The sequence below is a fragment of the Neofelis nebulosa genome, chromosome 1, assembly GCF_028018385.1.
Source record: "Neofelis nebulosa isolate mNeoNeb1 chromosome 1, mNeoNeb1.pri, whole genome shotgun sequence".
In the NCBI taxonomy this organism is placed as follows: Eukaryota; Metazoa; Chordata; class Mammalia; order Carnivora; family Felidae; genus Neofelis; species Neofelis nebulosa.
Genome location: NC_080782.1, coordinates 103,678,876 through 103,696,249, shown reverse-complemented (window position 1 = coordinate 103,696,249; position 17,374 = coordinate 103,678,876). Strand labels below are relative to the sequence as shown.

At 41.6% G+C, this 17,374-nt stretch overlaps 1 protein-coding gene across 1 annotated transcript in view; it reads left to right on the top strand.

Annotated features, from left to right (window-relative positions):
• MCCC2 (methylcrotonyl-CoA carboxylase subunit 2) overlaps positions 1-16,724 on the top strand; it is a 73,517-nt gene extending 56,793 nt beyond the window's left edge. The window contains exons 12-17 of the mRNA XM_058730133.1: positions 1,441-1,517; positions 2,470-2,536; positions 5,674-5,830; positions 6,696-6,810; positions 9,523-9,608; positions 14,417-16,724. Of these exons, the coding sequence (XP_058586116.1) occupies positions 1,441-1,517; positions 2,470-2,536; positions 5,674-5,830; positions 6,696-6,810; positions 9,523-9,608; positions 14,417-14,534 (620 nt within the window). The 3' untranslated portion in view covers positions 14,535-16,724. The remainder of the gene's footprint in view (positions 1-1,440; positions 1,518-2,469; positions 2,537-5,673; positions 5,831-6,695; positions 6,811-9,522; positions 9,609-14,416) is intronic.
• The last annotated feature ends 650 nt before the right edge of the window (positions 16,725-17,374 follow it).

The window sequence follows — 17,374 nt, the reverse complement described above, 5'->3', positions numbered from 1 at the left end:
CACTTCCTCTGTGTCCCTGATATAGTGGGGCATGTGCCCTACTTAGTAGGTCCTGTACCTGGAGATCCCAAGCCAGGCTCAGGATGGGTTGAAAGTCTAAATAGCTCACACAGGGCAGTATACCTTAGGGGCAGCACCACACTGCCAAGAGATGTGCAGGTTCCCAGCTGGTTTTGTGGGGCTGGGGCACAAAAGTGGAAGCGGAGTGCTAGACCTTTGGAGAAGGTCACCCCTTTGCACTGTCTCTGTAAGTGGCATTGCCATTTAAGAAATGCAGCATAGGCTTTTGGCTGGGATTTTAGGACTGAAAGATCAAGAAAACCAAGACAACACCAGAGTAAAGAACAAAAACAAATTTTTAAAAATTCAGTGTTCTGGCATATCAGCAGGTTGACACTCTCTCTTATCCATTAATTTTCCTTCAACAATTTTTCAAGCATCTGCTTTGTGTCACACACCACTTTGTGTCGCACACCACACGCCAAGCGTCTCAGCTGGCAGCCGGTGTATCTTGAGCTTGAAGACAGAGCGGGGTCCCCAGGCGCTTTGGGAGCGTGCTTTGTCAACAAGCACTGTTTGTTGACTCTTGGGTTCCAAGTGTTTGATACCTATTTAGAGTCCTCGTTAGGCTTGTTGAAATTCACTCTTGGGAAGATCTCTGTAGTTTTTCAGGTTTACAAAGCCTCCTGAAATCCCCTCAGGTGTCTCCCTCACATACTAATCGTTTTCGCCCTTTTTCTTCTCCCTTTGTGTCTGTGTGTATGGAGAGTGGGTGTTTGCAGGGTAGTGGGACTGGTGGTGAGGAATAAAGGAAGCTTTTAGAGAAAATGAAAGTGTGGTAGTTCATTGTGTGACCACCGGCCTCGACTGTGCTCCCGCTTTTGAAAGCAAGTTGGCCTGGGTGTTACACGTAAGCCAATTTAACAATAAATTATATTAAAAAAAAAAGAAAGAAAGAAAGCAAGTTGGCCTTTGCTGAGTTTATACCCTTTACCTCAAGGGCCTGTCATTGCCACAGGCACTTTCAGGCAAGCCAGTCACCTGAGAATGACAGATAGCTCTGAACATGGGCCTTTAAAGAGCTCTCCACCTGTGATTTGTTCCATTTCAGAATGTCCTCTGTCTGGTACTTAGTAGGCATTCGGACATGTGTTACACAAATGAATGGGCAACACCCTACCCCATCCATCATCGAACCAAACCAACCAGTCAGACAAAGTGATAACTTTACAGGTAACACACTCCTTTCAAGGAAGCAAAGAACCCAGATTCTCCAGTACTTTAGAAAGAAGAAATTGTGACATGAGCTGTTCTGTACCCTAGACAGAATCCCCACGTTTTAAACTTTGATTTGAAATTAAAGAATGTGTAACTATGTCTGTTAGCTGTGAATTAAAAATCCTGTGGAATACATAAATCTTTTTTCAATTTTCTTTTGAGGATTTGCTAGAATATTTGGATACCCTATAGGTATCATTGGAAATAACGGAGTTCTCTTTTCTGAATCTGCAAAAAAGGCAAGTACTGTTAAACATGTTTCAGGATTTTCTGTTTTAATTTAAACTTTGAAGGTCGAGTAATGAATGAAAGTTTATTGCATGAAAACTTTAAAATATTTAACCAGATGCCTTAGTAGGCAGAACACTGTATGTGCATGTGAGCGTGTGTGTGTGTATGTTAGTGTTTGAAACCGTTTATATGGGGGGTTTACATTAACATGTTTTATCTAGAGCATTATTTAAACAATGAAATGTTTCAGGGAAGTTTTGATACGACGCTTGAACTGTAAGTGCTGTGGATGACATGTATGTATCCTCAGGCTGTAGGAATACTTGTTTTAAAAGTGCTTATATTGTTTTAAATTTTACTGAAAGTTTTTTTCTTAATGTTTATTCATTTTGAGAGAGAGAGAAAGAGCTTAAGCAGGGGAGCGGCAGAGAGAGAGAGAGAGAGAGAGAGAGAGAGAGAGAGAGAGATTCCCAAGCAGGTCCTTCACTCCCAGCACAGAGCCCATCCTGGGGCCCCATCTCACAAACCATGAGATCATGACCTGATCTGAAATCAAGAGTTGGGCAGTTAACTGACTGAGCCACCCAGGCGCCCCTCTGTTTTCTTTTAAAGTAGAAAACTAAGGAATTATAGTGAGGCTCAGGAATTCCCACTGACAAGCATTTCTAGTTTTTTGAGTTTCACTTGCTGTTTAGAATGTTAGTGATTTGACTTCATCCCTACAGCTGTGAGCCAGTGATCACACACATGACTGCAAACAAATGTAGTACAAACCATAGTTGATGTCCCATTGGCCGTGGGTCCACACGGGAGTATTATTATTACTGTTACTGTAAGGTCAAACTAGCCAAGTACAGGGTACACTTTCCTATTGCTGACCCAGGTATGGTGTTTGTAGGATGCATGATGGCTACAGATTTGTTCACCCCCCTTTAAAAAGATTACCTCATTTGCTTATAGGGGGCTCACTTCATCCAGTTATGCTGCCAAAGGAATATTCCTCTGCTGTTCCTTCAAAACATTACCGGTAAGAAAATAGCTTAATCAGTTTTGTTGCATTATTCCAGAGATTAACTGTCCAGTAGGACTCAGATATTGGGCAGTTCCATTATAGAGCACTTCCATTATAGCAAAAAGTTCAACTGGATACTCTTTTGTAGAGTCTCTTCAAGGGTTAACACTTCATGAATCTAAAATGAGATGTTTATCCCTATTTGGATAAAGCAGTTTCTCAGTTACATGTATCACAGTCAGAGGGCCTCCCTTTACTCCTACACGCGCATACCTATGCCCCTTCCTCCCCTGCCCCGGCAGGGCTCTATTCTCTCTCAGAAATACTGATCTCACTACCAGAGAGTGTTGTCTGACCCATCATCTCTTTCCTAGCACTTTGTTTTCCATAAAGGATGTCAGGCACATGCTATGCTCCTTCCTTTTCCTCATCTTTTATTGTGTGGTTAATTCTACCTGAAGTGGCATACTAGAAAAGGTGTATGTACATCCTGAACAATAGTCTGAGGATTTGAGTTTGGACTCCAAAGAATGGTAAGATCAGTATCCCCTCTCTGGATTTCATGTTTCATAGATGATCTTAATAGGGTGGATGAAATGATTTTTAAGGTCTTCTGTGGTTGTAGAGTCCTTTTTCCTACAATTCTCTGTTATTTATCTTGTTTGTGGAACAGTGCCTAACCTATAGGGGGCACTTAGATATGGTGGTTAGCTGAAAGCTCCCCACTCCTCCTGTCTTCAAAATGATCCCTGGCTATCTCGAGCTCAAAGGAAGGAGGGTTCTTAGTTAGTCATTAGAATCAGGTGAGCCTTCACAAGAAAAAGGAGTTTGGCTCCTGCTAGTCAGCAGGGCATTAAACAGTCCTGGTGCAAAAACATCTTGATCTGGTGCTTCTCTTAAGTTTATGATAGTTGATTAGATGGATTTTGAGAGGCGTTATGTCCCAACAGCAGCCTGAGAGAGCACTTTGTGGCAAACCTTGTGGAAGGGCAGATAAAAAGAATTCTGAAGCTTCAGGGGACCTTGTTTCTAATAATTTGATGGTTTATTAACCACCAGTAAGTTAAACCTTGTTCTTGGAAGTTACACCTACATTTCTGTTCTTTGGTTTTTTGGTTGGGTTGGGCGCAGAGTGCAGAGGTTGTGTTTGATTTTGCAATCTTGCATTTGACAGTCCTGTGTGACATCCATGGAGATACACATACAAAAGGCAGTTGAATAAATCTATTTTTATTATTATTAAATATATTTTTAACATTTATTTATTTTTGAGAGACAGAGTGTAAGTGGGGAGGGGCAGAGAAAGAGGGAGACACAGAATCTGAAGCAAGCTCCAGGCTCTGAGCTGTCAGCACAGAGCCCGGTATGGGGTCCAAACCCGTGGACCACGAGATCATGACCTGAGCTGAAGTCTGATGCTTAACCGACTGAGCCACTCAGGCATCTTAGCAGTTCAAAAAATCTTGAACACCGAGGACGTGTGTTGGCTGCATATAAAAATATAGGCATCCTTAGAATATGTAGATGTTATTTAAGACTGTGGGAAGAGATGAGAACACCCCTGAAAGAAGACAAGAGGGCTCAGGGACAGTCTTTGAGGAACTCTGATTTTTTTCCAAAGAGATGAGAGGAGAGGAAGGAAGGGAGCATGATTATGTTGTTTTTTATGCTGGGAAGGATTAGGAGAAAGACAATTGAGGTGGCACAATCTTTTTTTTTTTTTTTTTAATGTTTATGGTATTTATTTTGAGAGAGAGAAAAATAGTGAACAGGGGAGGGGCAGAGAGAAAGGGAGACAGAGAATCCCAGGCAGGCTCTGTGCTATCACCTAAGAGCCTGATGTGGGGCTTAAACTCATGAACTGTGAGATCGTTACCTGAGCCAAAACCAAGAGTCAAACACTTAACTGACTGAGCCACCCATGCACCCCGTGGAATCCTATTTTTGAAGGCAAAATCATCTCCAGGGAATAGAAAAGCGGTGGGGTGCTGGGTGAGGGATGAGAGCTTGAAGGTAGCTGATATTTGAGCTAGCTACTGTGGAATATTTCAGGAAATCAAGACAAGGCAGGAAGAGGTGCTCTGAGCTATTGAGAGGGCCCTGTTCACAGGGGTCCCAGGGAACACAGTGTGCCTGGCAAGGATGAGGGCTGTCCTGTCGGTACCGCTGTGTCTGCAGCTTGGACAGCTGTCCCATAAAAACTGAATGGAATCGGATGACTCGATTGCCGGGAACTTGCAAAACAAAAACAGTGACAGACAGTTAGGCAAGTGAGTGGACAGTTGGGGAGGGAGACGCATGAAGCCTGGCTTGGGTTTTGTGAGGTGAGCAGGAAGGAGCCCAAGGCCTGGAGGGCCCAGTGCAGCTGCAGAGCAGTCTCCCATGGCCAGGAGCTTGAGGAAGCATAGGAATGCTGTAGTTGCCGTGAAAAATTCTTCCACCATGCTATTGAGTCACTGGCGGGGGGCTCTTACCATCTTTGAAACATCTATCTTTTTATTTCATCCAAATTTTAAAGCAGTGTTTCAGAAGGAACAGTTTATATATTAAACCAGGTCAGGAAATATGGAAGCCCTTGTAGTTCGGCTTGCTACAGCATTTCGTCCTGAGCTTGCTGTGTCACAGTCCTTCATCACCGACTGCTGTTTGGGGAGAATTTTTGACAGTAAACTCCTGGCATCCTGATCTTGTTTGAGAGCTGTGTGTGCATCCAGATGAACCATTTTAAGGAAAATTTTAGAAGTGATTAGAGCAGTTTTATTTTATCTTTTTTAAAAAAAATTTTTTAATGTTTATTTATTTTTGAGAGAGAGAGAGTGCGAGTGAGGGAGGGGCAGAGAGAGGGGGAGACACAGAATCCGAAGCAGGCTCCAGGTTCTGAGGTGTCAGCACAGAGCCTGACGCGAGGCTCAAACCCCCGAACCACGAGATCATGACCTGAGCCAAAGTTGGACACTTACCCGACTGAGCCACCCAGGTGCCCCTTATTTTATCTTTTTAAGCAAACTTTTTGGGGGTGTATATTTCACATGTAAATATTTTGTTACAGTGAAAGGCTTTGTAGTAATATACAGTTTGACAAGATGTTGGATTTGACTTCTGCACATAAATTCCATTACATCCAGAGGCTCTTTTTCTGTTCTTTTCCTTAGGATTTATGGTTGGTAGAGACTATGAGGCGGAAGGAATTGCCAAGGATGGTGCCAAGATGGTGGCTGCTGTAGCCTGTGCCAATGTGCCTAAGATAACTGTCATCATTGGGGGATCTTATGGGGCTGGAAACTATGGGATGTGTGGCAGAGCATATAGGTAGGTGATTGTCATGGTTTTCTCTGAAGAAAGAATCACACTTCAAGTATATTTGTAAATGGTCAGTTTGTTACAGGTTTATTTGAAACATAGAATGGCATTCACACATTTTGATCAGTTATACCGTAATTTGTATCATCTGGAGGAGTGAAATGAAATTTAAGACTAAACGTGCTACTTGGAAGAAATCCACAATGGGAATCAGGAAATATTTTGCGATGGCTCATAATGAAAATACCATATGTCATAATTTATGTGATGCAGCTAAGGTCTTGCTTTGAGGAAGGTGTGTACTAGATGTAAATATACATAGACTGGAAAAGAAAGTCAGGCCGAAAATCACTGAGCCAGGCTGCCAGCTCAAGAACTGTGAAGAAGAACAGCTTATTAAATACAAGAAAATAGAAAACAGGACACAATAAAGAGCAAACATCATAAAGATAAAAGAATCAGGAAAGCCCAGACTTGTTTGTTTCAAAAGGTTAACAAATTTGATCGTCTCCTAGTAAAACTAAAAAATAAAGCAAAAAGACTTTATATCGGGAATGGAAAACAGGACATAAGCACATGTAATAAGGGGATATTTGAATATTTTTATGTCCAGTAAATTGACATGAAATGGACAAATAAAATTTATCAAAACAGACATCAGAATCACGTGGAGAACTTAAAAACCCAACTACACTCAGTACACACCTCTGGAGATTCGTCTGGGGTAGGTTCCAAGCGTGATTTTTTAAAAAAGATGCCTTTGGAATACACAGCTGGAATGAAGAACCACTAATTTAGGAGGTAATCACAGGCCTGTGAAAACCTCTGTGTTGTACAGTGAATTAATTTGATCATTTTTCTTCCCCCCCTACAGCCCAAGATTCCTCTACCTGTGGCCAAACGCTCGTGTCTCAGTGATGGGAGGAGAGCAGGCAGCCAATGTGTTGGCCACAGTAGCAAAGGATCAAAGAGCACGTGAAGGGAAACAAGTAAATGCTGTTTTTTCTGTGTCTCTGGGTTTGGCTGAGCCAGGGAGCAGCGCGCCCAGAACCTCTCAGTGTTCGCGGGTTAGGGCCTGGCTTCACTTAGAAGATGCTGACTGTCAGCAATCTGGACTTCCATATGCTCTCTCTCTTGTTAGAGCTACTTTATTGGAGGTTGCTTGTTGTAATTTTTCAGAATTTCCAAGAAAATACTCGAGAAACTCAGACACTGGTCTGAGGCATAAGGATCTTAGGTTCTTAGTCATTTGCAGTTAGTGAGATTTAAATAAATGCGATTTACTTCTTTGATTTTATGACCTAAAGCAGCAGAATTTTGTTTTTTCCAGTTTCTCTCTTAGATTGTCCTTGAGTGGGAGGGCCCGGTCCTTTAATTGAGAATTGAGTAACATTATTATACTGTGCACATATAAATGAAAAATGGAAAGGTCGCTGGAAACTTGATGAAAGGCAAATCAGCAAGTGGCTGCTTTTAGTTTTCTAAATGTTAATAGTAGGTACTTTTAAGCGATTGTTTTTTAGGTCTTGACAGCAACATCACACAAAAGGTACTGACTGCGTACTCCACAGGGTACAGAGTGCTCAAGCACCTTAGAAGGTTTACATGACTTGGAGAAAATGTGAGGTTCTTGCCCCTTGAGTAGCTGACAGTCTGGGGGCGGACAGTTTATAATCTGAGGGTTGAGTGAACAACAGAATAATTTATTAAGGCAAATTCTTCTTTGCAAACAGTTGTTGTGAAAATGAATTCTTTTTTTGTGTCTCAGAGATTCTTCTGAAGTTGTGCATTAGTTTTTATTAGTTATACTACTACTTTGCATAAGCCCCGAACCTTAAAATGATTGATGCATGTTCTTGGAACTGTTTACTTGACCTGTTTTATCATAACAGGGCATAACATGGAGGAGGCCCTGCCTTCTAAGGTTCTCATTCCTGCCAGTTAGGATCATCTGGTCAACTGCCTAGCTTGTGGAATGGGGATAAGATAAGCATGAGGAGTGGCTCCTGCCTCCCTGAATGCATCCTACTCATGCTTCACATCCTCAGTTGTCTTTTGCAAGCAGCAGGAATTCTGCAGACTTAAACTGAAGCTTCCTTTTCATTTCCGTACTGATGAGTATCCAAGTGAAATGAGAGGTTTACTCTTGTGTTTGTTATGTGTTTGTGTGTTAGGCATCAGAGGTGTGAAATTCTACCTGATATTTTAAAGACCTATCTTTAACCCTAGCCCAGTATGGTAGTCTTTTATTAAGTAGTTGTTCTTTGATTGATATACAAATATATGAATTCATTTACTCTTATGTATGAAAGGAAAGTATAGGATTTTAGTGGTTCTCTCCCCAAATTCTTGACATATAAGTGATACTAAACTATGAAAGTACATAAAAGAAGGTTGGATTTATTTGAAATAAGTCATTTGTTTTGGTGTGAAATACTTTTTAAGTTGAAAACACTTTCCAGGGTTTCAAAATTGGTTTGCATAAAGATTTTTGCAACTGAATTAATTATCGCTTGTTTCTGGCAATACTGGTGGGCAAGCCATTAAATTTTTAATTAGAGGAAAATATCTCTCAGCTATTTGGGTTTATTCAAGTGGTGATTGATATTTCACCCATTTAAACTTTAAAATTGTTTTATTTTATTTTATTTTTTTTATAATAATGCATTTATTTATTTTTGGGACAGAGAGAAACAGAGCATGAACGGGGGAGGGGCAGAGAGAGAGGGAGACACAGAATCGGAAACAGGCTCCAGGCTCTGAGCCATCAGCCCAGAGCCTGACGCGGGGCTCGAACTCACGGACCGCGAGATCGTGACCTGGCTGAAGTCGGACGCTTAACCGACTGCGCCACCCAGGCGCCCCTAAAATTGTTTTAAATTTGGCTGTTTTGAATGAAAATCCCCTACGGGGCACCTGGGTGGCTCGGTTGATTAAGCATACGAGTCTTGATTTCGGCTGAGGTCCTGATCTCATGGTCGTGAGATGGAGTCCCACTCTGGGCTCTGTGCCGACAGTGTGGAGCTTCCTTGGGATTCTCTCCCCTTCTCTCTGCCTATACCCACCACTCTCTGTTTCAAAAAACAAAAAAAACCCCAAAAAACCCACAACAATCTCCTACTGGTCCATGTTCAACAGAAGCTGCTAAATGTAAAATTGCCCTTTTGTTACATTTTGTATAATTCACATCCGTTGTTAGGCCCTGCTAGAATACTCTATCTCCTTGGGTTTGTTTTTGTTTTTCAAGTTTATTTACTTATTTTGAGGGGCGGGGAGGGCAGGGGAGGGACAAAGAGAGAGAGAGAATCCCAAGCAGGATCCGCACTGTCAGCGTGGAGCACATTGCAGGGCTCGATCTCACAAACCATGAAATCACAACCTGAGCCAAAATCGAGAGTTAGATGCTCAACCAACTGAGCCACTCAGGTGCCCTGCGATCCCCTTGGTTTTGAACCTTACACTAAACCGCCTCAGGAAGTTGTCTCTGACAAGGGAGATGTAATGGTGGACCAGTTTGGCACTCATGTCTCAGGTGAGATCATGTGTGCTAAAGTATCACTTGTCATCTATATATGTCACTGTGCAGATGGTGGTTGTGACATTATTACTCAAGAAACGGTCACCCCTTTTTTCTTGAGGTTCTCTTGAGTGGATCTGTTGCTTTAGTACAGTGGATTCATTCATGGTCCCTTTTCTTTCAGTTCTCCAGTGTGGATGAAGCAGCTTTAAAAGAGCCAATCATTAAGAAGTTTGAAGAGGAAGGAAACCCTTACTATTCCAGTGCAAGGTGGGAGCCAGGGAAAAACTACCTTCTGATACCTCCTGGTGGGTGTGTCTGGGCTGTAAGGGCAGCAGCTTTACAGAGATACAGGCAGTTGGGTTGGTCTGGCCTTTGTAGGAACCAGAAAACAACTTTTGGCCGCACATAATTTTGTATTATTGTCTCTATAATGGGAGTACCTGCTGCAGAAATCCCACCCCTTCTCCCAGGCTGGGCTATGGACCATTACCATTGGTCTGATTCCACAACTCTCCACCATTCTCTCCACCACCACCCCCCACCCCCCATGCCTTTTTTTTAGTGTTTATTTTATTTTTGAGAGAGAGATAGAGAACACATGAAAAGGGAAGAGGCAGAGAGAGAGGAGAGACACAGGATCAGAGGCAGTCTCCAGGCTCTAAGCTGTCAGCACAGACCTGACACAGGACTTCAACTCACTGTGAACTGCAAGATCATGACCTGAGCCAAAGTCGGCACTTAACCGACTGAGCCACCCAGGTGCCCCCTTCCTTCTCCCACTTCTAAATGAGGTGTCTGGGCCTGCAGGGGCTAAAAAGTTAAGAGTTATAATCCTGGCTGTATCATTTTCAGGAATTCGTTCTTTTATAGTTTTTGCTTAAATACGTGGATTCCTGCCATGCCCCTGTCTTTATTTTGTTTTTACTCCTATTTTAAAGATGACTTTGGTTGAACTGTTGAACACATTTTGGCACTTGATAATGAGTGTGCTTGTGCACTGAGGAGGTGATTACTCACAGCCAGGGTCTGCGTGTCAGCACCAAGTAATCACCTCACACACCATTGCAACTCTTGGTTCTGTTTGTTTCTTACAGCCTTTAATGAGGTCATAAATCATCGTGGCCTGCCCGGGCTGCAGACTTGCTGCCGTGTGTGCATTCAGACCTCTGTTTTCAGCAACTTTAATGTTCTTCATTCTGAAGAATAATCTAAGCTTCATATCTTCCTTTTATCCCTTGGGCATATGGAATAAAGAAAATAACTATTTGTGTCTTTTAAAATTAGGTTATGGTGTGATTTGTGTCATTTACTGGGGAAGGCAAACTGGAGAGGAAGGAGAAAAGAAAAAAATTAGAATCCGTTTCAGTCATCAGCACATCTTTCGTGGCGGGTACTGCTCCTGGCACTTTGGGTACAGAGGCTGAACATACTTATTTTCAAGAGCATATAATTACTTTCAGAATGCAAATGGTACCATTTGGCATTTTTAAAAAGCCTATTTCTCTTCTTGTTAATATGTATTTTTGTAAGCCGATTTGCAGGGCTATTTTGTTGTGGGTCATTGATTCATTTAATTAAGATGAAAATATTTTATAGTCTTTGAGACATAAACATGTTCTTGTTACCATCACTTAAACAGACTTAGATAGTAGCCAGTAGAAGCAAAGAGGAAATAGAAAACCCTAAAAAAAGGTTTAAGAGAAAAGAGTAAATGGTAAGCTCACATACAGTTTTTTTTTTTTTTTTAATATATGAAATTTATTGTCAAATTGGTTTCCATACAACACCCAGTGCTCATCCCAACAGGTGCCCTCCTCAATACCCATCACCCACCCTTTCCTCCCTCCCACCCCCCATCAGCCCTCAGTTTGTTCTCAGTTTTTAAGAGTCTCTTATGCTTTGGCTCTCTCCCACTCTAACCTCTTTTTTTTTTTTTCCCTTCCCCTCCCCCATGGGTTTCTGTTAAGTTTCTCAGGATCCACATAAGAGTGAAACCATATGGTATCTGTCTTTCTCTGTATGGCTTATTTCACTTAGCATAATCCTCTCCAGTTCTATCCATGTTGCTACAAAAGGCCATATTTCATTCTTTCTCATTGCCACATAGTATTCCATTGTGTATATAAACCACAATTTCTTTATCCATTCATCAGTTGATGGACATTTAGGCTCTTTCCATAATTTGGCTATTGTTGAGAGTGCTACTATAAACATTGGGGTACAAGTGCCCCTCTGCGTCAGCACTCCTGTATCCTTTGGGTAAATTCCTAGCAGTGCTACTGCTGGGTCATAGTGTAGGTCTATTTTTAATTTTTGGAGGAACCTCCACACTGTTTTCCAGAGCGGCTGCACCAGTTTGCATTCCCACCAACAGTGCAAGAGGGTTCCCGTTTCTCCACATCCTCGCCAGCATCTATAGTCTCCTGATTTGTTCATTTTGGCCACTCTGACTGGCGTGAGGTGGTATCTGAGTGTGGTTTTGATTTGTATTTCCCTGATGAGGAGCGACATTGAGCATCTTTTCATGTGCCTGCTGGCCACCTGGATGTCTTCTTTAGAGAAGTGTCTATTCATGTTTTCTGCCCATTTCTTCACTGGATTATTTGTTTTTCGGGTGTGGAGTTTGGTGAGCTCTTTATAGATTTTGGATACTAGCCCTTTGTCCGATATGTCATTTGCAAATATCTTTTCCCGTTCCATTGGTTGCCTTTTAGTTTTGTTGATTGTTTCCTTTGCTGTGCAGAAGCTTTTTATCTTCATGAGGTCCCAATAGCTCATTTTTGCTTTTAATTGCCTTGCCTTTGGGGATGTGTCGAGTAAGAAATTGCTGTGGCTGAGGTCAGAGAGGTTTTTTCCTGTTTTCTCCTCTAGGGTTTTGATGGTTTCCTGTCTCACATTCAGGTCCTTTATCCATTTTGAGTTTATTTTTGTGAATGGTGTGAGAAAATGGCCTAGTTTCAACCTTCTGCATGTTGCTGTCCAGTTCTCCCAGCACCATTTGTTAAAGAGACTGTCTTTTTTCCATTGGATGTTCTTTCCTGCTTTGTCAAAGATTAGTTGGCCATACTTTTGTGGGTCTAGTTCTGGGGTTTCTATTCTATTCCATTGGTCTATGTGTCTGTTTTTGTGCCAATACCATGCTGTCTTGATGATTACAGCTTTGTAGTAGAGGCTAAAGTCTGGGATTGTGATGCCTCCTGCTTTGGTCTTCTTCAAAATTACTTTGGCTATTCGGGGCCTTTTGTGGTTCCATATGAATTTTAGGATTGCTTGTTCTAGTTTCGAGAAGAATGCTGGTGCAATTTTGATTGGGATTGCATTGAATGTGTAGATAGCTTTGGGTAGTATTGACATTTTGACAATATTTATTCTTCCAACCCATGAGCACAGAATGTTTTTCCATTTCTTTATATCTTCTTCAATTTCCTGCATAAGCTTTCTATAGTTTTCAGCATACAGATCTTTTACATCTTTGGTTAGGTTTATTCCTAGGTATTTTATGCTTCTTGGTGCAATTGGCTCACATACAGTTTCTTGTTTGTTTTTGTTTCTACATCAGATTTTGAGTGAAATGCACAAGGACAGTTGAAATATTAAACTTTGAAAAATAACGTATCTCGTGTGAGCCATTCATTTGTTTTTCAGCCCTGGCTAAGTCATCTCTTGAGAAAGACTGAATCGTTTATTGTTTTCATACTTACATTAGTATTATTATTTTAATAGGCTGTATTCAGGGCAGGGGAGCAAATGGCCCAGATGTGTTTATCTTTGGAAACAAATGTCAAAAAACACTAAGGTGTTTTTTTGTTGTTGTTGTTAATTCATAGATGCTTAGGCCTTTCTGTTAAAACACTTGGTGGCATGGAGTCAGCAGTTTTCTTTACAAGATGAAAGGATTTTCAAGCCAGTTCATGGCACCTTCCTTGGATTTCATGAATCTCAGCCTACCAGTAAACTTGTGCGGTCTGTTTTGGCTCTACCATGGTTGGCTCTGTCTTTTCAGAGACCTCTTTCATTATCTGCTACCGCAGATAATGACGTTCTGTGTTTCTCTCAGTCCTTCATTGTTACGTGTGCAGCATGCCAGTGTCTTCTGCTCAGTTCTTTTTATAATCAAAACTTTTTCAGGCATTTGATTAGGGCCTTTTACCTGGAGCACTCTTGTTAATGACCATCACGAAGCAGGCCTGGCTTCGCTGTGCTTGCTGCGTTATTCTGCTGTTGGCGTCAGAAGGGGGTGTAATCAACTGACCTGGTTACACAGGACAGGAGTGGCCTCTTCTTACTGGCTGTTGCTACTTCAGGGTCCCCATTATGAATGTTTTATGAGCAAAGATTTGATTCATGGTCTGTCGATCTAAGTATGGTTTAATAATTGATGCTATTGTCTAGATACTGAAAGCAGTTTGTTTAAAGAAAGCCAAACAGCCACCTACTAATGACCTTTAAAAAACAGTATTTCTCATTCATCTTTTTTGTAAAACTGAGGTTGTCAGTGAAAAGCAGATTTGTACTTTAGAGTTTCTTTTGAAAGCAGCTTAAAGCTATTACTTACTTTCCTATTGTAGCAGAAGACAAAGAACTTACACTGAAGATACTTTAATAAAATAGTGAAGTCTATTCAGTCATTTTTGTAGTTTCTTAAAAGTTTGGGAATTTGGGGGAGTACACCTTTTCCAGTAGAGACTTTGGTTTGAGATCATTACCTGGGTTCATGTGTCTCTCCATATTAATAACAGGAACACATCAACTTGTATATTTATGTGGGCAGAAGAACAGGAAACATTTTCCTGAAATAAGTAAAAGTATTTGAAAATCAAGGATTATTTTGTGGTTTCTGGAAGCAGTTCCCAAAACCACAGCTCACTCTGACATTCTTTGAGGGCCTGGGATCAAAGTCCTGTCATTTTTCTTTGGGAAGAATGTAATTTCAGTTGTGAGAATGTAGTACCCAGAAACTCATTGGTAGATCCCCATGGTACCTGAAGAAAAACCTCAGCATTTCTGGGCATAAATTATATAAATGGTAGTTTGGTGGTAGATTCCTAATAACTTTTGCTTTGTTCTTTTATCAGGCTGTGGGATGATGGGATTATTGATCCCGTGGACACCAGACTCGTCCTGGGTCTCAGTATTAGTGCAGCCCTCAATGCACCAATCCAGAAGACTGACTTCAGCATCTTGAGGATGTAACTGGAGTGTGAAGCATCTTCCATTGGATATGTACCAAAATTGACATACCAGTAGCCTTAAAATTTTAGACTTTTCCAACATGTGGCTATTATGGTAAAATTGTTTTCTTAACACAGTGCATCGTACTTTTCTACATTAAACAGAAATCAATGAAGATATTTATTTGATAAACTTCAATTCCTTGTCTATTTTCTTTGAGAAACTTTTCTGTGGCTCAGCTTTACCACCCATAAACTGAAGAGAATAACTTAAGTTATCCTTTCTAACTCACAAGTAGCATGAAAGTCCCATAAGCTATACACTGCAGGTATGTTTGAGATTATTAATAGAAAGTCATTTTTCCTCTGAAATGATTGTTTTGCTGATTACACATGATGATATTTTAACACACACAGTTTTTAAAAGCATCAATTACTCGTCTTTTTAGCCACTACTCCTTCCGTTAATAGTCACACTTGTTGTCTGCATTTGGGGCTCTCTTTTCTACCCATTCTGTCTCCATCCTTCTCCTCATTGCCTCCCCCTGCCAATACCCTCTCCAAGGTTTACCTCCATGTTGCTGAAACCATTGGGTTCTTTTCTGACTTTATCTGACTGAATTCTCTGAAGCGTTCAGTGCACTTGAACACTTCCTCCCCGCAGTGCTGGCCTTAGCTTCTAGATCGAAACTTTAGGTTTTCTGCCAACCTCTTTGGCCCTTCTTGTTCTGTCTCCCTTGCCCTGCCCCTGTTCCTCTAGTGATTTCTCTCCTATTCCCTTTACTATTTGTCCTGATTTTTCATTAGCAAAACATGAAAGTATCCCCTTGTTCTTTTTTTAAAAATTGTGGTAAAATACACAGAACATAAAATGTATCGTTTTAACCACTTTTAGGTGTACAGTTCTGTGGCATTAAGTCCATTCACATGGTTGTGCTACCATCACCACCATCCATCTCCAGAACTTTTCATCATTCCAAACAGAACTCTGTTATTAAATAGTAACTCCCCATGCCCTCGCTCCCCTCCTCTGGCACTCTGCTCATTCTTTTTTTTTTTTTTTTTTTTTTTTTTTAGTTTTTTAATGTTTTTATTTATTTTTGAGAGACAGCGCTCGAGTAGGGGAGGGGCAGAGAGAGAGGGAGACAGAATCCAAAGCAGGCTTCAGACTCTGAGCAGTCAGCACAGAGCCTGAAGTGGGGCTCGAACTCACGAACTGTGAGATCATGACCTGAGCCGAAGTCGGACGCTCAACCAACTGAGCCACTCAGGCCCCCCTGCTCATTCTTAAATATGTATGTTACTCATGGTTAGGTTTATTCTCTCTTGGTCATATCAGCCCTTCTTATGGCTTCAGAAGCCATCTAAACGCAGATGATTCCTGTGTCGACATTGTTCTCCCTGAGCTCTAGACCTGTGTATCTTAGGGGTCTACTGGATGTCTGCACTGGTGGTCTTTTAGGAACCTCAGATTCAGGCATCAGGGTCAATTGATTTTGCCTCCTCACTGTCTCTTAAATTCCCCATTATCTTTGTCTTTCACTTCCAAAGGCCTTAGAAGTGGTCTACCTGCTTCTAGTCTTAGCTAGTCTTGCGTCTGCATCCCTGTGAGGTAGGATGACCATTCTAAGTGCACACCTGGTCATGCTGCTCCCTTGCTTCAGTGTCTCACGGGTTCCCTGTAGAAGTACTAGACCCCTCATGCCCTCCATGATCGTGACCATCACATCCCCTCTTCTGTCTCATCTCCTTGACTCTTCCCCACATTCGGTGCTCCATCTGTTCTAGACTTCTAGCTCCTTGAACCTACACAGTCCTTCCCACTTTAGGGTCCACCACCTAATGTTCCCTCTGCCTGTACTTTCTCTGAAGCACTTACCTTTTGTCTCCATGACTTCTCTGGGCTGGGTTAGACACTATCTCTTGATGCTCTTGAAAAGCACCAACCATTTTCTCTGTCTTACGTATTTATGAGAAATGTAAATATTTCTTTAATATTGCCTTCCTGCTAGACTGTAAGCTCCCTGAGAGCAAGGATCTCCTGTTTAGCCTGCATCTCCATTCCCTAGCACTTGGAGATGCTCACATGTTTATTGAATGGTTGAAAAATCCAAATTTTAATTGATGTCCTCAGACCACATTAAAATTAAGTGACTGATTAAATGATATAATACAACTATCAAATGGTTTCCTAATAAAATTAATATTTCAAGCATTGTGCGTGATGTTCATTTTAGGCAGCATTTGTGTATCAGAATTCAATTTAATTTTTTGAGATGTGTACAGATAAATGTGTAAAGGTAAGTGTTGGACTTACTTAAATAAATTTGCACTTTAAATAAAGATAAGTAGGTTGCATTTTTGGGGCACCGGGTGGCTCAGTCAGTTGAGTGTTCGACTTCGCTCAGGTCATGATCTCTTAGTTCATGAGTTCGAGCCCCACATCGGGCTCTGTGCTTACAGCTCAGAGCCTAGAGCCTGCCTCCAATTCTGTGTCTCCCTCTCTTTCTGCTCCTCCACCCCTCATGCTTTGTCTCCTTCTCTCTCTCAAAAACAAACATTAAAAGAATAAAAAAGGAAGTAGGTTGCATTTTCAGAAGGATGTTGGAGGAGGTCCCTGAGAGGATGTGACTGACTGCTGGTTCACCTGCTAACCAGACCCGGCAGCGGGAGGCTCCACAACCCCTCCCCTTTCCTTGGAACATTTGTCCCTGCGTTCTGTTCCTGTAGTGGCCACCCTTTCAAGAACACAGCCTTGAGAGACAGGTGTTGTTGAGAGCATCTGAACCCAATTAAGGCCTCTTTATAAACAAGGCTTCTTTACAACGTCTCCGCACGTTGGTGTGGAGACGCCCTGGTATT